This window comes from Oxyura jamaicensis, chromosome 3 (assembly GCF_011077185.1).
Source record: "Oxyura jamaicensis isolate SHBP4307 breed ruddy duck chromosome 3, BPBGC_Ojam_1.0, whole genome shotgun sequence".
NCBI lineage: Eukaryota > Metazoa > Chordata > Aves > Anseriformes > Anatidae > Oxyura > Oxyura jamaicensis.
The window spans coordinates 19,904,039-19,926,026 of NC_048895.1; the positions used below are offsets into that span (position 1 = coordinate 19,904,039).

At 38.0% G+C, this 21,988-nt stretch overlaps 1 protein-coding gene across 1 annotated transcript in view; it reads right to left on the reverse strand.

Annotated features, from left to right (window-relative positions):
- The window catches only part of MARK1 (microtubule affinity regulating kinase 1), a 53,923-nt gene that overhangs the window by 17,658 nt on the left and 14,277 nt on the right, over nucleotides 1-21,988 (reverse strand). The window contains exons 3-10 of the mRNA XM_035320590.1: nucleotides 18,550-18,753; nucleotides 17,818-17,871; nucleotides 10,165-10,213; nucleotides 8,992-9,057; nucleotides 7,933-8,003; nucleotides 6,861-6,917; nucleotides 2,936-3,172; nucleotides 2,722-2,841 (exon numbers count right to left, since the gene is read on the reverse strand). Coding sequence (XP_035176481.1) covers nucleotides 2,722-2,841; nucleotides 2,936-3,172; nucleotides 6,861-6,917; nucleotides 7,933-8,003; nucleotides 8,992-9,057; nucleotides 10,165-10,213; nucleotides 17,818-17,871; nucleotides 18,550-18,753 — 858 coding nt within the window. The remainder of the gene's footprint in view (nucleotides 1-2,721; nucleotides 2,842-2,935; nucleotides 3,173-6,860; nucleotides 6,918-7,932; nucleotides 8,004-8,991; nucleotides 9,058-10,164; nucleotides 10,214-17,817; nucleotides 17,872-18,549; nucleotides 18,754-21,988) is intronic.

The window sequence follows — 21,988 nt, forward strand, 5'->3', positions numbered from 1 at the left end:
GCAATTCCTATTTACTGTATTTCATGTCTCAGGTACGTGGTTCTACAGTTCAGTGTAAGCCATTCAAGGTTTACATTTCTTAAACATTATCTTCTTGCTATCTACTGTCTTTGAAACAAGATTTCACAAGCATTCTGAGTTATTGCACAACTGTTGAAACAGGTTCTTACAAGCAAGCATTTGGAAATTACACAAATGATCCCATTCTGGGATCAATATTACATCTACCTAAGTTCAGCTTGGCTTCTAGGTAGAAGATTACAGAACAGCAGCCTTGGTATTTAAAGATCTGACTATCATCAACCCAAACTGTATTCCGTCCAACTAGATGTTATTGATGAAGATTCCGTTCACTTTGAAGGCTAATAAAAATCTTTCCTGTTTTGTCTCAAAAGTTTCAAATAAATATATATTTTCATTCTATGTATTTTTAGAAGTGCTTATACAGAAGCAATAGCCATTTCTTTCTAAACCATGTGCCGTATCTTTCTACTTTAACAAATGTGATTTCATGAACACTCATTTAAAACAAGTTTCTGATATCACAGAATCACAGAATAGTCTAGGTTGGAAGAGACCTCCAAGATCACCGAGTCCAACCTCTGACCTAACGCTAACAAGTCCTCCACTAAACCATATCCCTAAGCTCATCTAAACGTCTTTTAAAGACCTCCAGGGATGGTGACTCAACCACTTCCCTGGGCAGCCTCTTCCAGTGACTAACAACCCGTTCAGTACAGAAGTTCTTCCTAATATCCAACCTAAACCTCCCCTGGCGCAACTTTAACCCATTCCCCCTCGTCCTGTCACCAGGCACGTGGGAGAACAGACCAACCCCCACCTTGCTACAGCCTCCCTTGAGGTACCTGTAGAGTGCAATAAGGTCGCCCCTGAGCTTCCTCTTCTCCAGGCTAAACAGTCTCAGCTCCCTCAGCCTCTCCTCGTAAGACTTGTTCTCCAGACCCTTCACCAGCTTCGTAGCCCTTCTCTGGACTCGCTCGAGCACCTCCATGTCCTTCTTGTAGCGAGGGGCCCAAAACTGAACACAGTACTCGAGGTGGGGCCTCACCAGAGCCGAGTACAGGGGGACAATCACTTCCCTGGACCTGCTGGCCACGCTGTTTCTTATGCAAGCCAGGATGCTGTTGGCCTTCTTGGCCACCTGAGCACACTGCTGGCTCATATTCAGCCGACTGTCAACCACTACTCCCAGGTCCTCCTCTGACAGGCAGCTTTCTAACCACACATCTCCCAGCCTGTAGCTCTGCTTGGGGTTGTTGGAACCCAGGTGCAGGACCCAGCACTTGGCCTTGTTGAACTTCATACCGTTGGCCTCGGCCCATCGGTCCAGCCTATCCAGATCCTCCTGCAGAGCCTTCCTACCCTCGAGCAGATCGACACACGCACCTAACTTGGTGGCGTCTGCAAACTTGCTGAGGGCGCACTCGATCCCCTTGTCCAGAGCATCGGTGAAGATGTTAAAGAGGACTGGTCCCAGTACCGAGCCCTGGGGGACTCCACTAGTGACCGGCCTCCAGCTGGATTTGACTCCATTTATCTTTTCCCCTCGCATTAGTGTACTAATCAGTGACAATTACCATCATTACTTTTAGTGCTGACTCAAGACACCCTTGAGCCACATAACATTTATTTACTCTGTTCCATGCAGTTTGACAACTATAGTTTCCTGTAAGGCTGCTATGCAACACCTCTCTCCAGGGATAAAAGGGAATTTTAAAAGAATTGGAAGACACTATAATATCTAGAATGAAAGTGAAATTAGAGCTGAAGAGAAACAGCTGAAAGTCCATAGAAGAGTTTTAGAAAAGGAAAATTTATTTCCTAAAACTGAAAAACAACATAGGGAAATATATATATTTCACCATCTTGCAGTAACCTAACTCTTATCACTCTATTCTCTAGACGGTAATAAGTACAGTATAATTAATAAATATCCATCAAACAGGAGTCACCACTCTATTCTCTTCAATAGAAATTATTTTAAATTTAAAACTATTTTTATCAAGTCACAAAACAGTGTCAGCTTCAAAGTTGCATGCAGACAGAGCTCAGTAAACGTATGCTTCCTTGAACAGGTAGGTAGCATCCATGCCAGGAAGCAGAAGTCACACCAAAACAAATATAAAGCTGCTTAAATGGGATTTAATCCCTGGAACACTATCCACTGCTGCAGAACTGTACACAGAAAGAAGAAACAAAGGTCACTGGTGATTAACTCACGCAAATACTATTTTAAAAGCATTCTATTTATCTCCTGCTCTACTTTCATCTCTACAGTAAGTTGGTGTTATTTTCAAAAATGCTTATGGTACGTCTGGGAGCTGTTTTTCTGTTTCTGAAAAACTCCTCAAAGATGAATATATTTACAATCTTGTCCTGTTTTCCCCAAATTTCGAGTATTATCTGATCCAAACACATGTGAGTAGTTTGCACTTTGAAACACTCTTAAATGACAGTCTTTAGTCAGCTGCAATTAAGGTTAGACACCTTAATTGACACCTTTATATTCAAGCTGCATTGTTTTGGGATGTTTCCTAAGTTTTTTGTTTGTTTGTTTGTTTTGTTTATACAAATAAAACTTTCAGGCCCTTAAGACAGGAAATACCAATCATGAGTAAATATAGAAATGTTAAGCAATTACTGCATTTTGCTCATTATTGAATTTCAAAACCTTTTTTTCTTGAAGATGAAATTACTTACTTCCAAGCTGCCTCGTTTTATTGGATTCAGTACTAGTAGCTTCTTAAGTAGATTTTCACAGTCTGTGGACATATAGAACGGAATACGGTACTTCCCCCTCAGTACTCGCTCCCTCAATTCCTTTAAAATAAAATTTTAAAATATATTGAGGATTTTTATTGATACTGAAGATTTTAAAGATAATAAAAGTCAAGATTTCACATTGTAACCCTACCTTTAGATTCTGACCATCAAATGGCAATGATCCGCTTACTAGTGTGTACAAAATCACCCCAAGGCTCCACACGTCCACTTCAGGACCATCATATTTCTTTCCTTGGAAAAGTTCAGGAGCAGCATAAGGCGGGCTTCCACAAAATGTGTCCAGTTTATTACCAACTGTAAATTCATTACTAAAACCAAAGTCTGCAATCTTAATGTTCATATCTGCATCAAGTAGAAGGTTTTCTGCCTAAGAGGAAAATGAAAGAGGAAAAGGACAAGATAAGATCAATAAGATCAATACACTGCAGTGTATCATTTAATCAATAAATGCAAAAGTTTTTCATTTTCTGTATCTTTCTTGCAGAAAGAAAGGAGCTAATCCTCCTTAATACATGGCTAAGACTGAAAATTGACTATATTTACCCAGGAAAATAGAACTATTCAGCTTAAGACTGAAGCATATAGACATCTCAGAACAGCAATTTCAGCTTTTGAAAGGTTCATGCCAACTTCTGACACAAACAAGCATATACTGAATCCCAGATATCTTCCACTTTGGTGGGATAGATGATAAAAGGCATTTAAGACTTTAAAAGCAGATCTCTTCTGCTTGCAAGATGAAACACTACACACCACATGCCCTAACTTAGTATCCTGCGCCAAAAAAAGTCTCCCTCCTTTATTGCTAGCATTTGCTTTAGCAATAACATCACCAAGGTATTTAATACTCTATTACGTTGCATATGAAAAATGCATGTATTATACTTCTCGTAATATTAATGGCTGTTCAGCAACCACCATGTGCATGGAATGCATCGCATATACATCTCTGCGATCACTCAAGAACCTGGACAATCAGTGAACCGCATCTTATACTTAACATCAGAAGATGAAAAGAGTGTGGTTAGAGAAATACTAATATGTTACTGGAAAATAATAAAGTGCATTTCTTAAGATACAAGAATGCAATGTGCACAGCAGAACTGGATAACGTTTATTCATGTAACTGTATCCAGGCTCCTGACGCGTCCAGGCTCCAGATGTACATATCAACAGCACAATTACTTCTCAGTAACTGAGAAGTGCAAGAATCCTTCTCTTTCAATAGGAGGACAGACATTAGCCAAACTACAGGATTTTCTTAATTGCCAAACATCAGCTTTATAGCAAACACGGAAGTCTCTCATTGGATACTGTGTTCAGAGTTGAGCCCTCTTTGAAACAGATGGAAAACTGTTCTTCTACTCAGAGAAGGGAAAAACAAACAAAGCAAAGACAAGAAAACAAATTCCACAAATATCTTGGTTTAGGATCACCGAAGCAGAAGACAATTTGTTGCTTACTTTGCTAAAAGTAAAAAGAAAAGGAGAATCAACTACCAGCATATCAAGCCAATAGATCAGAAACAGAACAGGTTATATTTTATTCCTGTAAAAGGTCAAATTCCAACCAACTTTCCTGCAAAATATTTTATTTTCCCAATTCATGACCTGTAATCTCAGCTGGTTCCAGCTGATATGCCTGCAGACAGACGCACAGAGCTATTTTCCAGATCTGACAGCCTTCTACATTACTGCACAAAGACTTCATTTTCCTTGTGGTGAAAACATTACTGTCAGTGCAGCTGCTCTGCGATTACAATAGCCCTCCTAGTTCAACAGTACTCTGTCACTCAAATACCCTGCACTTTTAGGTTTCTTTCTTAAACAAAAACATCAAAAACAACCAACCAAAAAGAACCCTTATTAATATGCCAAATAACAAGACTATGCTCTTGTTGGTTACATGTTCAGAGCAAAAGTGTTAACTCTGAAAGGGCACAATAAGCTTTGTCCATCACAGTACGAGCAAAGCTGGGTTCAGTTATAGCACTTTATACGCAAGCTGTTTAGGATCACAGAAACAAATTGAAGGGAGACAGGTTAAGTAGCAAGGGGCCTTGCACTCCTCTTCTGCTGGAACAGGCTGGACAAAATTGCAGGTTTTCTTATGCTTCTTCCTACTTCAGTCTGAAGTGACTTACATTTCTTAGAGTTTACCCTTTCTCTTATAAAACCAAAAAAAAAGTATCAAATCTCCAGCATGGGGCTAGACCTCAGTCGTGATGGTGCTAATGAAGTAAATTGGTCAGCCATGCTTGTAACTTGGAGAAAAGCCACAGAAGCAGATATCAGTGCAGATAACTTTAAAGTTGCCTCTTCCTTCTCTCCAGCTCCATGCAAAGAGTTTTAAGTGAGACAGCGATGACACACAATGTTTGGAAAGGAGAGCGGAAGTGAGAGCACATCCTCAAAACCATACGTTTAGTCCTTTTACTCTGGGTAATGTATTTTCCATTGGCTAGGCTGACTAGCTCTTAATCACACCTAGCGCTGAACTTTTCAAATGAGTCTAGCATAACTCCATCCAAGAGAAAGTGGAGAGAGAAAAGCAAACAAAGAAATTATTTTGGAGCCTGACTGCCTGCTCTGCAACAGGGAAGGAGACCAGCAGCAGAGCACTTAGGATAGATGGTAAAAGGGATATCGTGTGAATACTGCAGAGCAGTTTTCTATAGTCTCGTGAGCTATGCAGAGAAGCGTATGCATGCTGTGCAACTAAGAAATCAATGAAGAATGGAAGCTGTAATGGGCTCTATGAGAAAGAGCAAGATGCAGGATGCTAAATAAATACAGCAAGAATTAATTACATAGCTGGGCAGAACAAGCAAGTGCCACATAAGGGTGAGGAGATGGCCAGCTCCTCCCTCCTACCCTCAGTCACAAGTAGTAAGAGATCGCCAGTGAAAGGGGCTTCTTCAGCTCAGCCAACACATCTCGAGGTGTAGTCTTCTAGAAAGCCCAGAAGCCGTGGTGGGAGCAAGCTCCAGAGAGCTTGACAAAACATTCGCAGATGCCAAACCCCCATGCAAGAAGAGTAGTGTTTTTTGGTTTCTTTGTTTTTTAATTATTTTTTAAATCACTTGTAAAAAGATTCATCCTTTTCCTTCCATTCTCACTTAAGAGCACTGGCCATTCAATAGTGCCTCCAACACCACATAGTAACAGTCCCAGGAAAGGAGGACTCAGCAGAAAGAGATGCATTATCTACCACCATATGCACATGCAGGAGAAGAGAGCTCAACAAGAGATTTGTAAGAAAGAGGTTGCAAGCATGCTGCTGTAAGGAATTTAGAGAAAACGTACCGGTGAAATAAAAACTTAGGAATATTTCAAGCTCACGTTTTCACAACTACTTAAATATACTAGTATAAAATAATAATAATAATAATAAAAAAAAAAACACAATAACAACAACTACCTATACCAGTGTATACCAGTGTTTTCTTTTTAAACATAGAGACATTAAAGCAAGAGTAAACTTTTAAATGGGTGAAGATCTTGCGTCCAAGTCCTATAGTATCTAAGTTTGGCATGAAGACAACTTCAGACTAAAGGCTTAGGTTGCACATGCAGTAGCAGTAATTTTGGTTTACCTTCAATTTATTTTTTGGCCTGAGTTAAACAATAAACTATAAACCAGAAGTTCAAATCAATTAAAAACCTCATATTTCTTATTAATCACTAAGAAATGTATGTTCTACATATCTTGCAATATATTTTTAATTGAAAATATTTTAATTAAGTGGTGTTGACTGCTGTCATTGAAATTCTGCAACTTCAATGTGTAGATATCTGTATGCCAGCAGGTATACTTTATAGAACACGTTTTTCTCCTAGAGCAAAAACTGGAATGAAAGTAACACATGTTCTATTCTTGTATTGCCTGTTTCAGCAGGCAAGCTACATTACATTTGTGCTTTAGAAAATCAGGAATAAAACACAAACAAGCGATAGAACATTCACATGTTCAGAATCTATGGCAAGGAGAAGTATATAGGATGAAATTAAGTCTACACTGTCAATCAGTAAAACCAAGAATGAATAACAGCCTACCTTAAGATCACGATGAACTATGCATTTCTGATGACAGTACTGCACAGCAGATACAATCTGAAACAAGATGATCAGTGAAATATTTTAGCTCAACCTAAGCACATGTTTTCAGGTATCAGAGAGTAATTTTAGCTCCTGATACAATTCGGCAAAACATAATGAAGTAATACATACAGCTTTCATTTTAGAAAGTATTCATGTAAGTTTCTTTACAGTTCAAATATTACGGCTGGAAAATCCCTAAGAGCAGCTCATTTTGTTATTAAAAAGTTCTTTATATACTGCTCAAGGTAACAAGAAAAACATCTATTTTAAACACTGAACACCCCATACCAATAGCTGTAAAGGGAAGTCAAAATTATTTTTCAAAAAACAATAGCTGTATATTCCACCTTATATTTTATACTCCAAAATATGAGCAGCATACCTGTGCATTAAATTGCTAGCAGAATAGTTCGTTACACATTTTCATACATATCTTTTGCATATTATATATACACATATATATAAATATAAACAAGTCTGAAACAGCAAGTTAAAAGCAGGTTCTTTACATGTAAACCATATACCTGAATTCTGAAAAATACCAAATTTTGTTTATTTCTTTCTTAAAGCTTTTCACAAAATAATCACTAAAAACAGTTCAAGAAAAAGATTAGGATGAGAATCTTTGGAAGTAAGAACCTAAAAACCTGTTAAGGAATATCTGTCATACAAAACAATGTGACATAATACAGCAATATACATGCAATAATATCAACATCTCTAGATAAAGTGTCTGTTAAATACTAAAATGTTCAGAAAAGAATTAAAGCCTCAAGTGAGTCACAATAAAAAATGTGGCTCCTAGGAACATCCACTAAAAAGAATGTAAAACAGCCTATTACTATTTTTAGATACTACGTAGGAAGCAGATATTTTTTCCTCTTCAGGGATTTTTTCCACTCCAACTTTAATAAACATTACCACAACAATGAACTTCTTTTTAAGCTAAAGAAGTATGCACACACTCAAGTATATCTAAAAATACCATAAATAGAAACAAAAGAAAGAGTGAATGTTAATTTCATACCTGCCTGAATTTTGCACGAGCCTCTTTCTCTTTCATTCTTCCATGTGCAACTAAGTAGTCAAACACTTCTCCTAAACATGTGAAGGATAAAACATCAGTTCTATTGCCCAGGTTTTATTTTTGACTGTCAAGCACAATCAAGCGATGCTTGAAAACAAACCCTCCCCTTTTCCACAGAGGAGAGAAATGGAAGCAGCCAGGAAAAAAAAATCCTTTTTACTGCTTGCATTTATTTGCTTTTTTTTTTGAAACATGTATAAGTCAAGAAATACACAAATTGAAACTTAAGACTTCCTCAACTTTTCAAAATGAATTTATTTCAAAAACACTGCAAAATATAAAAAAGTGATCATTAAAAATATTTGTCAGATATAAAATAAACTAGGAAACAAACCACTTCTTATACACCAGATTTGTTTCACTTATCTCTAGCCATCTCACATATGTACTACTTCCTTTTTTCTTCCTCATTGTTCTCTTTCTAATAAAGCTGCTCAAATTCCTTTCAGATCCTCATCCTTGCACTATGTGACCAACACAGCCTTTCCTACCGTCACTAGCCTTGTGCTAGACTCCCTCTGCCCATTCAAACAATTCCCATTCAGATGATAAGCAGCTTCCCTAGCATGCACCCACTCTCCATCATGCTCTATATGATCCTGCTTTATGATCCCTTTCTCTTGTTCCTTATTTCCATCCCCTGGACCTGCCTCTCCAAGTGCTTCAGCATGCATTTTCAAGGTAAAATGAGGACTAGTGCTTGCCTAAATATAGCAGATAAGTACCAAGTCTAGTTTTCACCCAGAATAGGCACCAAGTTTTCTGCAATAAACCTCAGATCAGTAACTACCCTTAAGCACAAAACTAACAGGCTACTTTACAGAACATTATGCAAGCAAAAAAGATTTTGCCCTGGGAGGTCTGCTAGGATCATTGTGAAGGGCAAACTGGAATAGCCCATTAATCATAAAATCCTTAAATTGTTCCTAGGCATGCAATCGTCGGCATGGCTTTCTGTATTTCAGTTTATCCTTAAAGCAGAATTAAGAATCCACTTACCCCCACTGGCATATTCCATTACCAAATACAATGTCTTTTCTGTTTCAATAACTTCAAATAATTTTACTGCAAGAAAAATGAATGAGAAAGAGATTGCAGCAGGGAGCAAACGCACAATGCAAACAAAAAAAAGCCTTATTCATGAAGTGAGTATAATTTATTGCCATTGAGAACACTGCACTGTAAGAAAACTTTATATCCTTTAGGTTAGCATTCTTTTGAGGGGAAAAAAAAGCAAAATTAATCTCAGGGTTGATAATAAAGCATATTAATTTACAATTTCCTCAGAAGTTTATGCACAGTATACAAACAAGTTCATGCTGGAATTAGTGTTTAATTTGACAGACTTCTGCAAGATCATACAAGCCTTCCCTGTTCCACTAGTAAACTGCTCCCAGTTAGAAACTTGAGATGCTGACCCACTAAAAGCTGAATAAGTAACAGAACTGTTAGGAGTCTGACAGACTCTCCTCAGATGCCAACCAGTAACCACTCTTTTAAAACAAACACAACCTCATCACCACCCCCCACAAAAACACAAAAACCAGCAGAAGCTGAGAACGCTGGAAAAGCAACAAACGACTCAAGGGATGAAAGGGGAGTGCCTAGCATGTAGGAACTTGTATGCCTTGTCCATACCTTGTATGCAACAAGCCCTCTGGCCGATTCAGGAGCATTAAGTGTCTCTGGAACAAGACTGTCCAGCCCTCCTCAGCCAGAAGAATTGTCATCACAAAGTAAGGCCCTGAAGCTGTGGGGCAGGTGAAAAAACTAAAGCAGAAAGGGAAAATTACATACTTGGCAATTCTAATTTTCTGGAAATATCAGGCGGTAGGAGTCTTTCCTAGGCTGAAATAGTGGAGTTTTGCTTGTTTCACCTAGGGAACTCACGTGATTTCAGTGTAAAGAGTGGAATTTGGGCCCTCAGCGGACCGGAGTACTCAGTGATGCTGTTTTCCTTGACTGAACAATTTATCTCCTCACATCAAAACTCTTATTTCAAGCAGGGGCAATGAGGTAGGTGTGGCAACGAACACTAACTGTCCTATTATCTCAAAAAACTTTAAGGAAAAAAAAAAAGCATAGCTGTGAAGTATACTCAAAATAAAGCCAAAAGAGTAAAGTATAAACAGCATAAGAATAAAAAAGTTTGCAGAAATGCAGGACTCCTACCAATATTGGGATGATTCAGTATCTTCATTATTCGTACTTCTCGAAACAACTGTTAAGGAAGCAAGACAACATTCTTAAAGTGCGTTTATTAGGGAAAAGTTACTCAAGATAAGCAATTTTCTAAGGAACAGCATAAACCATATGTTCCATATGTTAAAAAGAAACAGCATAAACCATAGGGATTAACATTCGCATAAAATGTCCTGTTTCTATGGGTACATAAATATAATGCACTGAAGTCCAGAAAATGAAATCCACATATTGTAAATTATATAATAACCAGTAATAGCTAGGACCATAAATTACTACCAGGTCTATACCAAAGCCACACTAATTTTTAAGATTTACACAGACACAGATGAATTTTATATCCCTTTCTGGAGTAACAATTTTTAGAGCTTCCATTGACCAAAAATAACTGATTTTTGCACCGATAGTTTTGGTCCCTGGCAAGCTCAGTTAACTACCCTGAGTACATACATAAGTGTGGGTGCACGTACAAGGTGTACTACTACTAGTAGTAATCTCATACACCAATGTTACAACAGAATTATAGACTGAGAACCCTGACATCCCAGTCCTTATGCTCCAGAGGTGAAGTGAGCAAATTCCCTTTCCTTCCAAGTGCCCGATCCTACACTGGGTCACAGACAACAATGTCCCATCTCTTTCCTGCCAAAGCTGGAAGGTTTTTTATTGGAAGTCTGCTTGATGATCCTGAGTCACATAATTAAAAACAACTGGAAAAACTTACAGCCCTAAATATATACATTTAAGACCAGAAAGAAGATTTAAGAGGTTTCTGCTCTTGCATTTTTAGCATTTTTGAGTTTGGTTTTACCAATTAAAGAAGAAGCAAAGCAAGACTAACCAAGGGGCTCAAAGGGAAGACAGATAGAAGCAACCCAAAAGCAATGACATAGTTCTGCTACCCTGTACTTGAAGCTGTAAACATTGAAAACTCTGCACTGTTTTACTTCAGCGAACAGCATATCCCCACTGTCCAAGTTATTCACTATGCTGCACACTCTCTAATCCCAGTAGGATGCTGAAATGCAGGGACAAAAGCTCGCTGTCTTCAGCATAACATTTAGCTATTCTGCAAACATATTAGCACTACAGTCCTTTTTACACAGCAACTTGGCTCAACGGAGAAGTGTGCTGTGGCTGTTATGCACATCTGATGTCTCAGAGGACGCCTCTCTGTTTCAAGACTAGTCTTGTTGATTCGGATGCTACCTTTGCAAAAGAGCACAATGATGAGAGCTGGAGACCAAACACCTCCTGAAAGAGTAGCACTTTAGTTTGTATATTGTAATGCCTACAAAGGCATTCCTCTGGGACAACATGAGCAGTATAATGCAGTTCACTCATGTTCAAAATGTAATGCAATGCACTAGAATGAACTTCAGCAAATACTCGTTTGTTCACAAAGCCAGTTAGAAAACATCACATCAGGCCGTTCTTTGAGCATTTTTCTGTTTTTCTAAGTACTTGAATTTGTTGCACAAAAAATAAAAAGATTCCTCAGGTAAATGAATTCATCAGAAGCTAACAAATCTACACCAATGGACTGCACAATTCAACAGCTTCAGAAGAAATACTAGAGCAGATACATGCAAAATTGCAATTCCTGCCGGAAGACTGGAAAAGTATTTCACAACTTAACATTGCTACAGTTGGTATAAAAGTTATAGCAATGAACACATCTTCATAAGTAGGATTAAAGTATTGAATTTCTGTAAATAATTTTAAATCTGTAAAAAACACCATTAAGAAACACAATTTTACATGGAATTATTCTATTCAATACTTTCACCGGATTTAAAAGTTTACTAATTGGTTTAAGATTCAAATTGATTTCATAGTGACAACAGCTTTCATTCTACATATGTAATTTTTTCATCCAGAAAGGAAATGGATGTAAAAGTCTGTTTTCCTCAATACAGAACTTTACTGACCACTAGCTTGATGCATACACTTTGTTATATGAAACACTAACACACTCAGGTTCTTATTAGAAGACATCACCAAGACCCCAAGTATGGGCCTAGGTTTATTCCGTACAAATGTCAACGTATTCACCACCACCACCACCTTCTTGCATTAAAACTCCTGTTGAACAGACATTTTTCAGAAAACTAATGTGTATGTTCTCATATCAAAGCTTGTACACAGGCCTGGTAGCCATCAACAAAACATAGTATAGTTTCAATCCTTTTAAAAGCAATGAGCTGTTCTAAGGCAAATTCTAAATGAATTGAATGAACTCATAAGGTGACTTTGGGTATTGTCTTCTTGGTCAATGTCTCCGAGGTGGGTTTTGGCAGGGAGGGCAGTTCTAGGTGGGTTTGTTGTTGTTGTTGTTTTTCTTTTGTTGTTTGTTTTTGTGACTCAAAAGCATTTCTCCTGCTGGTTGAGATGTGTGTGCATACTTAGAGCAATAACTAGATGAGATAACTAGATGAGACTGAAACAGCAGAAATTATCTTGGATGATACTCATTCACACAAATTAGGCCAAGCACAAGCTGAATAGAAACTGGATATTTTATTTTACAGTTGAGATAGTGTCTGCCACCCTCCAAATGTATTAAAGCAAATAAAGTGAGTAATCAGCAGAGTAAAAATTGAAAAAGGGTAATTTATTGCCCATGAGATTTCCATAACCCATGGGAAATGATGGTGTCTCAATTACTGAGATTTTCTCAGGCTCAGGAAATTCTGTCCTGCTTTTGTATACAGCCCACTGCTGCTACACAGACGTTTTCCCAACATGGTACTTGCATACTAATCTTCTTGTTGCACATGCAACTAACTTCCCTTTTGTTAAGCTATGTATTTTCAAATATTTTCATGACTTTTCCCTATAATCATATTCCCCGTTGCACCACTCTTACCTAGACAGAATTAGGGCCTGCCTGCACACAACAGAAAGGGACAAGTTTTCAAACTTGTGTGTACAGTTTCTGATGTTCTTCTGCCTCACTTTGCTGCTGATATTGATAAAGCTACCTCAAAAACACTTTTTTTATGGCTGAAAAAAATTGGGAAATGTTAACCTTCTGTTGAAACAAAACCACTGCTTATCTCTCTGACCAACAACTTGACATCATCTTCTGTGCATGGCTCTAGCTACCTGCATCCATTCATTCTTTCTGGTCACAATTATACTGTGAAAAACTTAGTTAAGAAAATAATATGACTAGTTAGAAGAGAAAATGATATAAGTAGTGTCAAACTGGCAGCTACTGAATAGTCAAAAGGAAAAGAAATCTTGTGAACCAGGACAGTTTCACTAGAACGTAAGTCATTTGTAGTACTACAGTCCGAGTCCTATAGAGAGAAGCTAGAATTGCTTCACATTTCTTTATAAGAATTGATAGGAAGCATGAGTTACATCACTGATATATATATATTTTTAAATACTATTTGAAATACACAATTCAAATCTTGGAAACTATCTGCAGGTATCTAATAACTAAATTCCTTGCTCTGAGAAAAGATTGATGGTTGTACTTTTCATAAGACTCCCCACCTAAACAACTGTCCACTACTGAAACTACAGAACCTCAGATTGCCAGATTTATTATTCTGTCATACTGCCAGATAACTAAGCCACATGGCTTTATTAAAGCTGCTTGGCCTGACAGATACCTTCCAACCAGGACAAACAACTGAAATAAGGGAAGAGTACTACACAGAGGACAACACAGCCACACTACAGCTTGCCTAGTTCCTGGCCGATATGACCCAAGTGGACGTGGGAAGGTGTCTCAAGAAGTTGGAAGGAAGAGTAGGGAACCTTATTTGAATACAGATATTCAAAAAAGCAGAGGGGAGTGGGATGGAAGTTATGAAAAAAAAAAAACAAAAAACAAAAAAAAACAAAACAAAAACAAACAAACAAACAAAAAAACTGTTCTCTACATTCCTGGTGTATATTCAGGATTCGATGTGGTCTAGTATAAATGAACATTTATACAAACTAAGAAAACGCCAACACATACTCCTCCACCCTCCAGCTTTCTCTCCCAAGAAGTAAACAATCTAGAAAACCTTTGAACAATAGATAACACTTGAATAAAACTGTAAACAGTCTGCAGGTATTAGGGTAAATTAATTTATATTGCAACTCTTATCCCGAATTCGTGCTCCATGGAGTATAATCTTGTATTTTTCTCACCTTCCCCTTGCAGAAGTATGTTGGTCATTAGCATTACTTACGTCAATAATGATGTATTTACAAACAGATATATATTTGAACAACAACCACCACACCCCTCGGTAATACCTAGCATTCTTGTATATGCAAAGGAAGAGGTGTATTAAAGCAACCAGACCATAATTATTTTCTACAAAGCTATGTTTGTTAATTTTACAGAAATTTGGACAAAATAATGAAATTAGCTCTCTTTTCACTTATAAACTGAGTTACAGGATTATATAATGATCTATTTTACTGTTTAAAAAAAGCTGTTTCAGATTTCAAGCATAACCAGATTTTCTTGAGCACCAGCATACGGCTCTCTCAAAAGGTGAGAGTGCTTTCTGACTTCCCTTTCCCCTGCTTGCCACACATGTATAAGACTGCTCTTCAGTCTCAGAGTGTTACCATTAAAAAAGCTCTCAAACAAGCGTCTCCTTGTTGCAAACGGGTTATAGCCTCGATGGCTTTACTTATAGAAGAGGACAGCCAACATCAAACTCAATTTGTAGTACTTGTACCTGTGGAAAAGGCAGAAGGCCTGAAAATTTGACTCCTGCTTTTGCAGTTTCATTTTTCAGGGCACAGGCTGCAGAAAATACAAAAGATCTTCTGTCACACTATTGCTACCACATCTGCTTGCTGTAAAGTTGATATCTACATTTAAGATTTATTAGCATAAGTCTCTAAAAAAATCTTAAGTTAATTGAGTCAATCTAGTCCCTAATCACTACTGAGAAGGGATGTTGCAAACACAAACAAAAAAAAACAGAGCTTTGAATAGGCAAAACATCGAAATTGTTCCACTTCTACCACTTTTGTTTTAGTTTTAATAATAACACAACCTAAGTTCTAGGTCTAAGAAATGTTTGGTGATTAAAAAAAAAAAAAAGCCCCACGGACCACCCCGAAAAGAGGAAACCTGGAAACGTCACTCAGTAATCGAACCTATTAAGAAAAAGAGCACCTTCTGTTTCATCAGCACAATGCTCTTTCAGAAACGTCATCAGTGAAGCCAATACAAGAAGATACCTTTATGCAGTAGACATGCAGAAAGTAGGACAGTTATTTCTTACATTTGGGAAAAAAATTACCATCATGACAGTGGAAAAAGCTATGTCAGTACAACACACTACTATCAGGACAAAAGTCTACCAAGAAAAAAGAACAGTTCTGTCTCTTAACCAGGTGCTCATGGAGTAAGATGGGAACCACACACTGAACAACTAGAAAACCAAATAAAAGACAGTGCCCATAATTTAACATTGCTTATCTATGTAATGAGGGAGAGGTCCTGAAGATGGAAATACAGTTTAAGACAAATTTTCACATTCTATGTCCAGTGATGCCAAATGAAAGATTCACAGCTTTCTTCTGTCATCTCCTAACACCTGATGTTTTAAGTTCTAGTAGCTACTACGCCTGTAAAGTAGCCTGTCCATACTATATAGCATAAATAACATTGGAAAGTGGCTAAGGACAAAGTAAACTTCTCTGCTTTCATACCCATGACTAACTACAGACCCAGCTTGTATGAAACTTGCAGCTACTGAGGTTGTATGTTCAAATATTTGTGTTTATAACAGAACAGTACACGTGAAACCGATGCTTCAACTCATTTTATCCAACTAGGTCAGTAGCAACTATTAAAGCAAAACCTACTTTCCCTTTATATCCCTTATACCGTAGTGAATGGAAATAGGCACAGGAGTAATTCACAAAACCAAAGATCACCACGTATTTGTCATGTCTGATTAATAATGCACGTCAACAAGGCATTGAAGGCCTACCAGTTTTTCTGACCTGCATACAGTTCATCAGCTTTAAGGTTCTAGAGGCGGTAGTCTCAACCGCTACTTTAGGTGAGTAAAGACTCAGGAGTGGTACTTCTGTACCCTACTTTGTAACTTACTTCAGCATCTTGATGAAAAACTGACTGCTTAAGTCTTATGCATAGTACAACCCCAATGATAAAATTCTGAAAATTCACGTGACACTGACACTATATAATACACAAAGAAACCAGCTTTTATATTTTTATTTTTGTCCTGAACCTTATATAAGGACTGTGAAACTTGGAGACTTCACAGAACAGAGCTTACACTTTTCACATATACACACAGATGGCATATCAAAACAGTAGCAGAATTAGTAATTCGAAGCATGCTGATGAACCACTCAACCCTAAAAGGCAATTCGATTAAATTACACTGGGAAAGTATGTCTTTTACCCTCTTATTGCTGAACAATGAGACAAGCTCATCTAACTCTCCCAGCATAAATTCCAGACTATGTAGGAAGCTACACAAGCAGCACAGCATTTCCCCAGTATGCTCTGTCAAGTACAGCCTCACTGGGTCCCTCTCCACCAGCTCATTATTAGCAAAGAGATTTGCTTAATACAGGACAGGACTCAAGGACAGTAAAGCTTTTGCATGGACCCTGCACAACAGGTTGAATTAAAGAAAATCCTCAAGAACCCACACACAAGCAAAAATACCACAGAAGAGAAATTAAAGTAAACAAAGAGCTAAAAGAAATTAAAGAAAAAGGAAGATAAAGCAGTTCGTAACTCCCCATAACCAAAGCTACACAATAAAATGAATGTAACAGTAGCCAGAGATAAAAGAACAGTAATAAGCCTGAGCTTCTCTCTTATTCTACAGTTACAAACAGGAGTCAAGTATTCAAAAAAAAAAAAAAGTGGTATATTTTCATTTGTAAACAAGTAACCTCCAGCAGGACAATACAAGGTTTCTGTGCTTCAGCCAACAATCAAACATATGCATGGTTAAATCATACAAACAAACAAAAAATTACAATCCAGCTTTTTGGTAAAACACTTAACACAGCATCACAATGGCTATAAAGGGATTCTGAATTTCAATCTACACGTACTGACAGTGCATCAAACCCAATCAGAATGTTCTGATTACCTTCAGCCATTTCTTCAATTCTATACACAAAAAGTAATTGTCTAAGGTCCCTTGAGTTAACAAATATTTTATTAAAGTTGAAAGAACAAAGGTAAAAAAACATTAAAGCTGCAGAAATTGGCACTCTTACAGCTCCACAAAAAACAATTACTACATTAAAGAAAAATCCAAGAAAAACACTGTCCTTTATAGCATTTCATTTTGATTTAGTATGTAGGCAAGTTATTTGTGTATATAATTAGACACAAACTTTATTGTCAGCAAAAACTAAAGCTGGAGGAAGAAGGAAGAGCAAAGAAGCAGTGCCTAGTTAGGAACCATATAGAGTAACTGCCAACAAACAAATCACACGCACGTTATAGCAAAGACAGTAGGATACCACTGTCCTGCAAGGTCACAGATACACAGAGATGTTTGTTTAGCAAGATAAGGGGACCAAATATTTTTGCAAAGGAAATAAAAGATCACAGTTCAACTGTTTACAGAGTTTCAGACATTATGGTTTGCTTACCTTTTGCAGACTAGTAGGGTTTAGCTGGGTTTTATCTATTATTTTCACAGCAACCTTGAGGAAAACAACACAAAACAAAACAGCAATCATGGATTATTATTATCAGAAAAAAAGTCTGAACAACAGTATATTGCATATCTGTGAGCAATGCCATGTATGTGCCTACAACACGTATGTCTCAAGTGCCTGTAAGACACATATAAGCATACGTCTGCTTTTAAGCATTTCAGCAAGCAAAATTTCTCACCTATCAGGACCTACCAGCAAGAGTTCAGGACTTTGTCACTGGATGGTATCACAAAGGAACCATTTTATACTTCTGTCAGTGTTTGGACAGAACAATGTTACCTTGTCCACTAGAAAACCACCCCTCCCAAGCACCAGGAGGTACTCTATCGATTTCTCTAAGTTTGGCTTTGGAAATAGAGGGATGAAATGCATCTCCTCCCAGACCTAGAATATCCTCTCTGATTGGCAAACTTTTTCTCATCTCTTCTCCAAGAATTTTCAAAAGAGGAGCGTGGTTAGGAGAAAAAGTTTAGGCACATTAGATAATTTTTCATACAGCCTGCAACAGTCTCTCTGCATCTTCCTTTGTGATGACAGAAATTGGGCTTTTTATATTAAGAGAAAGGTAAAACAAGAGCAGAGATATTTATTATAAAGATAGCCAAAGAGAATATAAAATATTATGTCAGCCTTTTTATTATTTTAGTTTTTGCAAAGGCTTACCTCTCTTCCAGTAAGAACATGCCTTGCCAGTTTCACTTTGGCAAAATTTCCTTTTCCTATTGTTTTCAGTAAGCGATAGTTTCCAATGTGAGGATGCTCTTCATTGGTAGATGTGATTGAGTTTCTACATCGGGGGATGTTCTGTCTGCTACTTGACTTGATAGGCTGGACATGTGGTTCAGTGTATCCATCCACAGAGGTATGCTGTAAGGCAAATATTTAGTAATTAACTTACTTCCATTTATGACTGTTGCAGCTGAATAGACTAAAAACAAAGTAAGTGTGGAGAGGAGTAATGTATTTACTTTTCACAAGTATAGTTAATAATTTTAGATTGTAATCTAAGCAGAGCATGCCACCTTTGCATGGAGTTTGATGCACGTCTCAGGAAAAAGGTCTGCAGAAAGATTTTACTAGCTCCAGAAGTCAAACTGCAGACATCTACACGCTAATCATTAAGCCATTACAGATTTTTTTCTAATATGAAACTATGCCAAACTAAACACTATGCACCACTGTTGCAAATATATTTGTACAATCATAACCAAATCTAGTCTTTTATAAATACATAGTACCAAAAACATTGTATTTTAACATATCTGGAAACAAGATTTCACTCATTTTTCCCCAACTTCCTTCATCTCAAGAGTCGTTATGAGAAAATGTATTTTTCAAGCAAGCTTTGTTCCCAAAACCTATTTGCATCTTTCTGTAAGCCATAGGATTCCTTAGTCAAGTCATTAACAGTCTACGTATTTATTTAAAAAGTCATCTATTATCAAAAAAAAATCTCCATAAAGCTCATAAATATACTTTAAACCTCAAAAGTCTGAAGAACTAAGAAGATGTTATTTTTAATACAAGATTTAATACAATGCAGCACCCAACGTTAAATGTTAGTAACTTAAGTTTGCACTGCTTCTGTACTCCTCAACTTCCAAGTACATGGGGCAAGATACAGGCAAGTCTTGGAAACCTTCCCAGTAGAAAGCAAAGGAACAGAAGTTGTCAAAGTGGGGTTAAAGGTTTCTGTGTTTCATGTGCATTACAGTATTGGCAGCAAACGGGTACAAACTTTTAACGTGTGAAATTTAGCCTCCAATCTTTTAAGATATGGATTTTAAGGATGGCAAGCACTGCAGGTCGAAACAGCGTCTTCCTAGAAGAACATGTAGATTTGTAACAGAAAGGCATGATTCCTCCTCCCAAGACTCATAAAGCACAGCAAAACTCCAGATCCATCAGTATTTTCTCTTTATTCACTGCTTCGACCAAGAAGTGGTGTCTCAGTTCCACTGAGCAGAGCCATGAGCCCGACACAGAACAAAGGTTCCCAGACCTGTCCCCTTCAGCTGAGCGCGGAGCCAGTGCTTAGGTTTACTGTTCCTCCCCACCAGCCGCTCCTCATGCAAGTCAGTATTGTCAGTATTTCCTCATACAAAACAGAATTTGAAGCTGTACTTCCAGCTTTAGCACGCTGTTATTGCAGACCGAAGGCAGCCCCCTCCTGTAAACACCCCGGCTTCCACACAGCCCCGCTGAGCTGCGAGGAATTATTTCGGTGTGCAGGCACCACGAGGACTGGGAAACCAGCAAGCAGCTGCAACAAAACTGGCACAAGCAAGGAGCACAGCACAGCCCAAACGTTCCTCCCAAAGGCAGCACAGCTCTGCTTACATCACCTCCATCAGCAGTAATTATTCACCGTGGCCAGGACAGCACTCCTAAATATAATTTTCTGGTTCTCTTTTCATTACATATTTGTCTCTGCAAAACACTGCTTTTCCCCCACTCCTTAATATAGAGCGAAAGCATTTTCCAGGTTGTTACAGAACCAAGGAAGTCAGGCGTGTTTGGATTCTGTGTATCGGATGAATACATTCAGCCATGAAGCACCACGCTGCCAGTAGTGTTTATCCCTTAGAAGCGCGTAATTAAAATACTTTCTGTGGACTCAGAGGATCAGAAGGACAGCTCCAGGGTAAGAGGCTTTGAAACATTCCTTCAAGGTAGGACACCAGTCCTACACGTGATAAAACAGAGCCCAAATGAAAATCTTGCCTAAGACGACACCCTACAAGATTAATTTATATTTTATTAATAATATTTGTACGACGCTGACCATGAATATTAAAGCTCTACCTAGAAGCCCATCCAGAGCTCTCGTACTACGTTAGACAAGCAAGTTTTAAGAAGTCTCTGAGCCTACTTCCGCACACAAGTAGACCTCCCCGACATGAAATATAATGCCTACCAAAAGCATTTACCCTTAGTATCGATCAGCATTTTCATAGGGTTAGCCTACTTCCGCTATTAACTGGAAGGGATCTTTTAGACAAGCAGTTGGACAGGCAAGGAAAACCAACGCCACTGGCAAAGATAAAGACCGCTTCCCCTCAGAGATGGGCATTTCAATGGACATTTAACATCGACATCAGTTATTTAATCATAACGACAATACAACAGAACCTGTCTGAAGGAGAAAAATCAACCCCTGGTTCACAGCCATGATGACTCTGGATGTTGGTCTTTTTGTGGCAGAAAAACTATACCCTTCCTTCCAGTTTGTGTATTCCCTCTTACACAGGGCCTTCTCCACAGCCATGCTTATGAAAGGCAGAAAACAAACATAAAACAGGCCAACTGTCTTAGCTTGTGAGCCACATAGCTATAAGCTCTGAATTTGAAGAGCACTGAATCAATTTCAGATTATTTTTTCTTCAGTTTTGAAAGGAGCCTCTTTTGCACACGGCTTGCTATTGGAGGAAAGTAGAGAGGAATTTAAACAAACTCAACAGCTTCTATAAATCAACATTGAATGAGATAAAAACATGACAAGGTTGAGACATTGCAAAAATCAACTTAGGTCACATAACAGTATCTCAGAGATTACTCCCAACCGATGCAGAAGCTGAATTCCAGGGGAGCGTGCAACATCCACGCTGTCCAAAAAGGGAGACTACGTCATTTTAAGCCCTTGCTGGTCCATTACACGTTCATTCATTATGCATCACGTACTATGAGGCTATTTTAAAATGCTATTTCAGATCAACAACAGCTAAATTCTGAGAAATTTAGGATGGTGGAAACAAATGGGCTATAAAAAAAAATAATCCACCACACCACCACTCCCCTTTAAGATCCCTGCCACCTAATAACAATTCTAGCTAATAACCTGCATTTCCTGCACAGGGCTTTAATTAGGGATTCTCAAAGTGTAATACATCAATGTCCAGGCAAAATAAGGATTGCTTTCTGGAAGCATTCACGTATGCTGGTGACAGGTAAGCTTATGTTGAGCACAGGATGCATCTTACACGATGCTCATTAGGAAGGTGTCTGAGTCCCACAGCAGTTTTTTTTTTAGTCTTAAATGCTCAAGATAGCTTTATGAGACTGAAATAAGTTTGTCAGCTTTGAGACTGAATTGTTTTTCTAG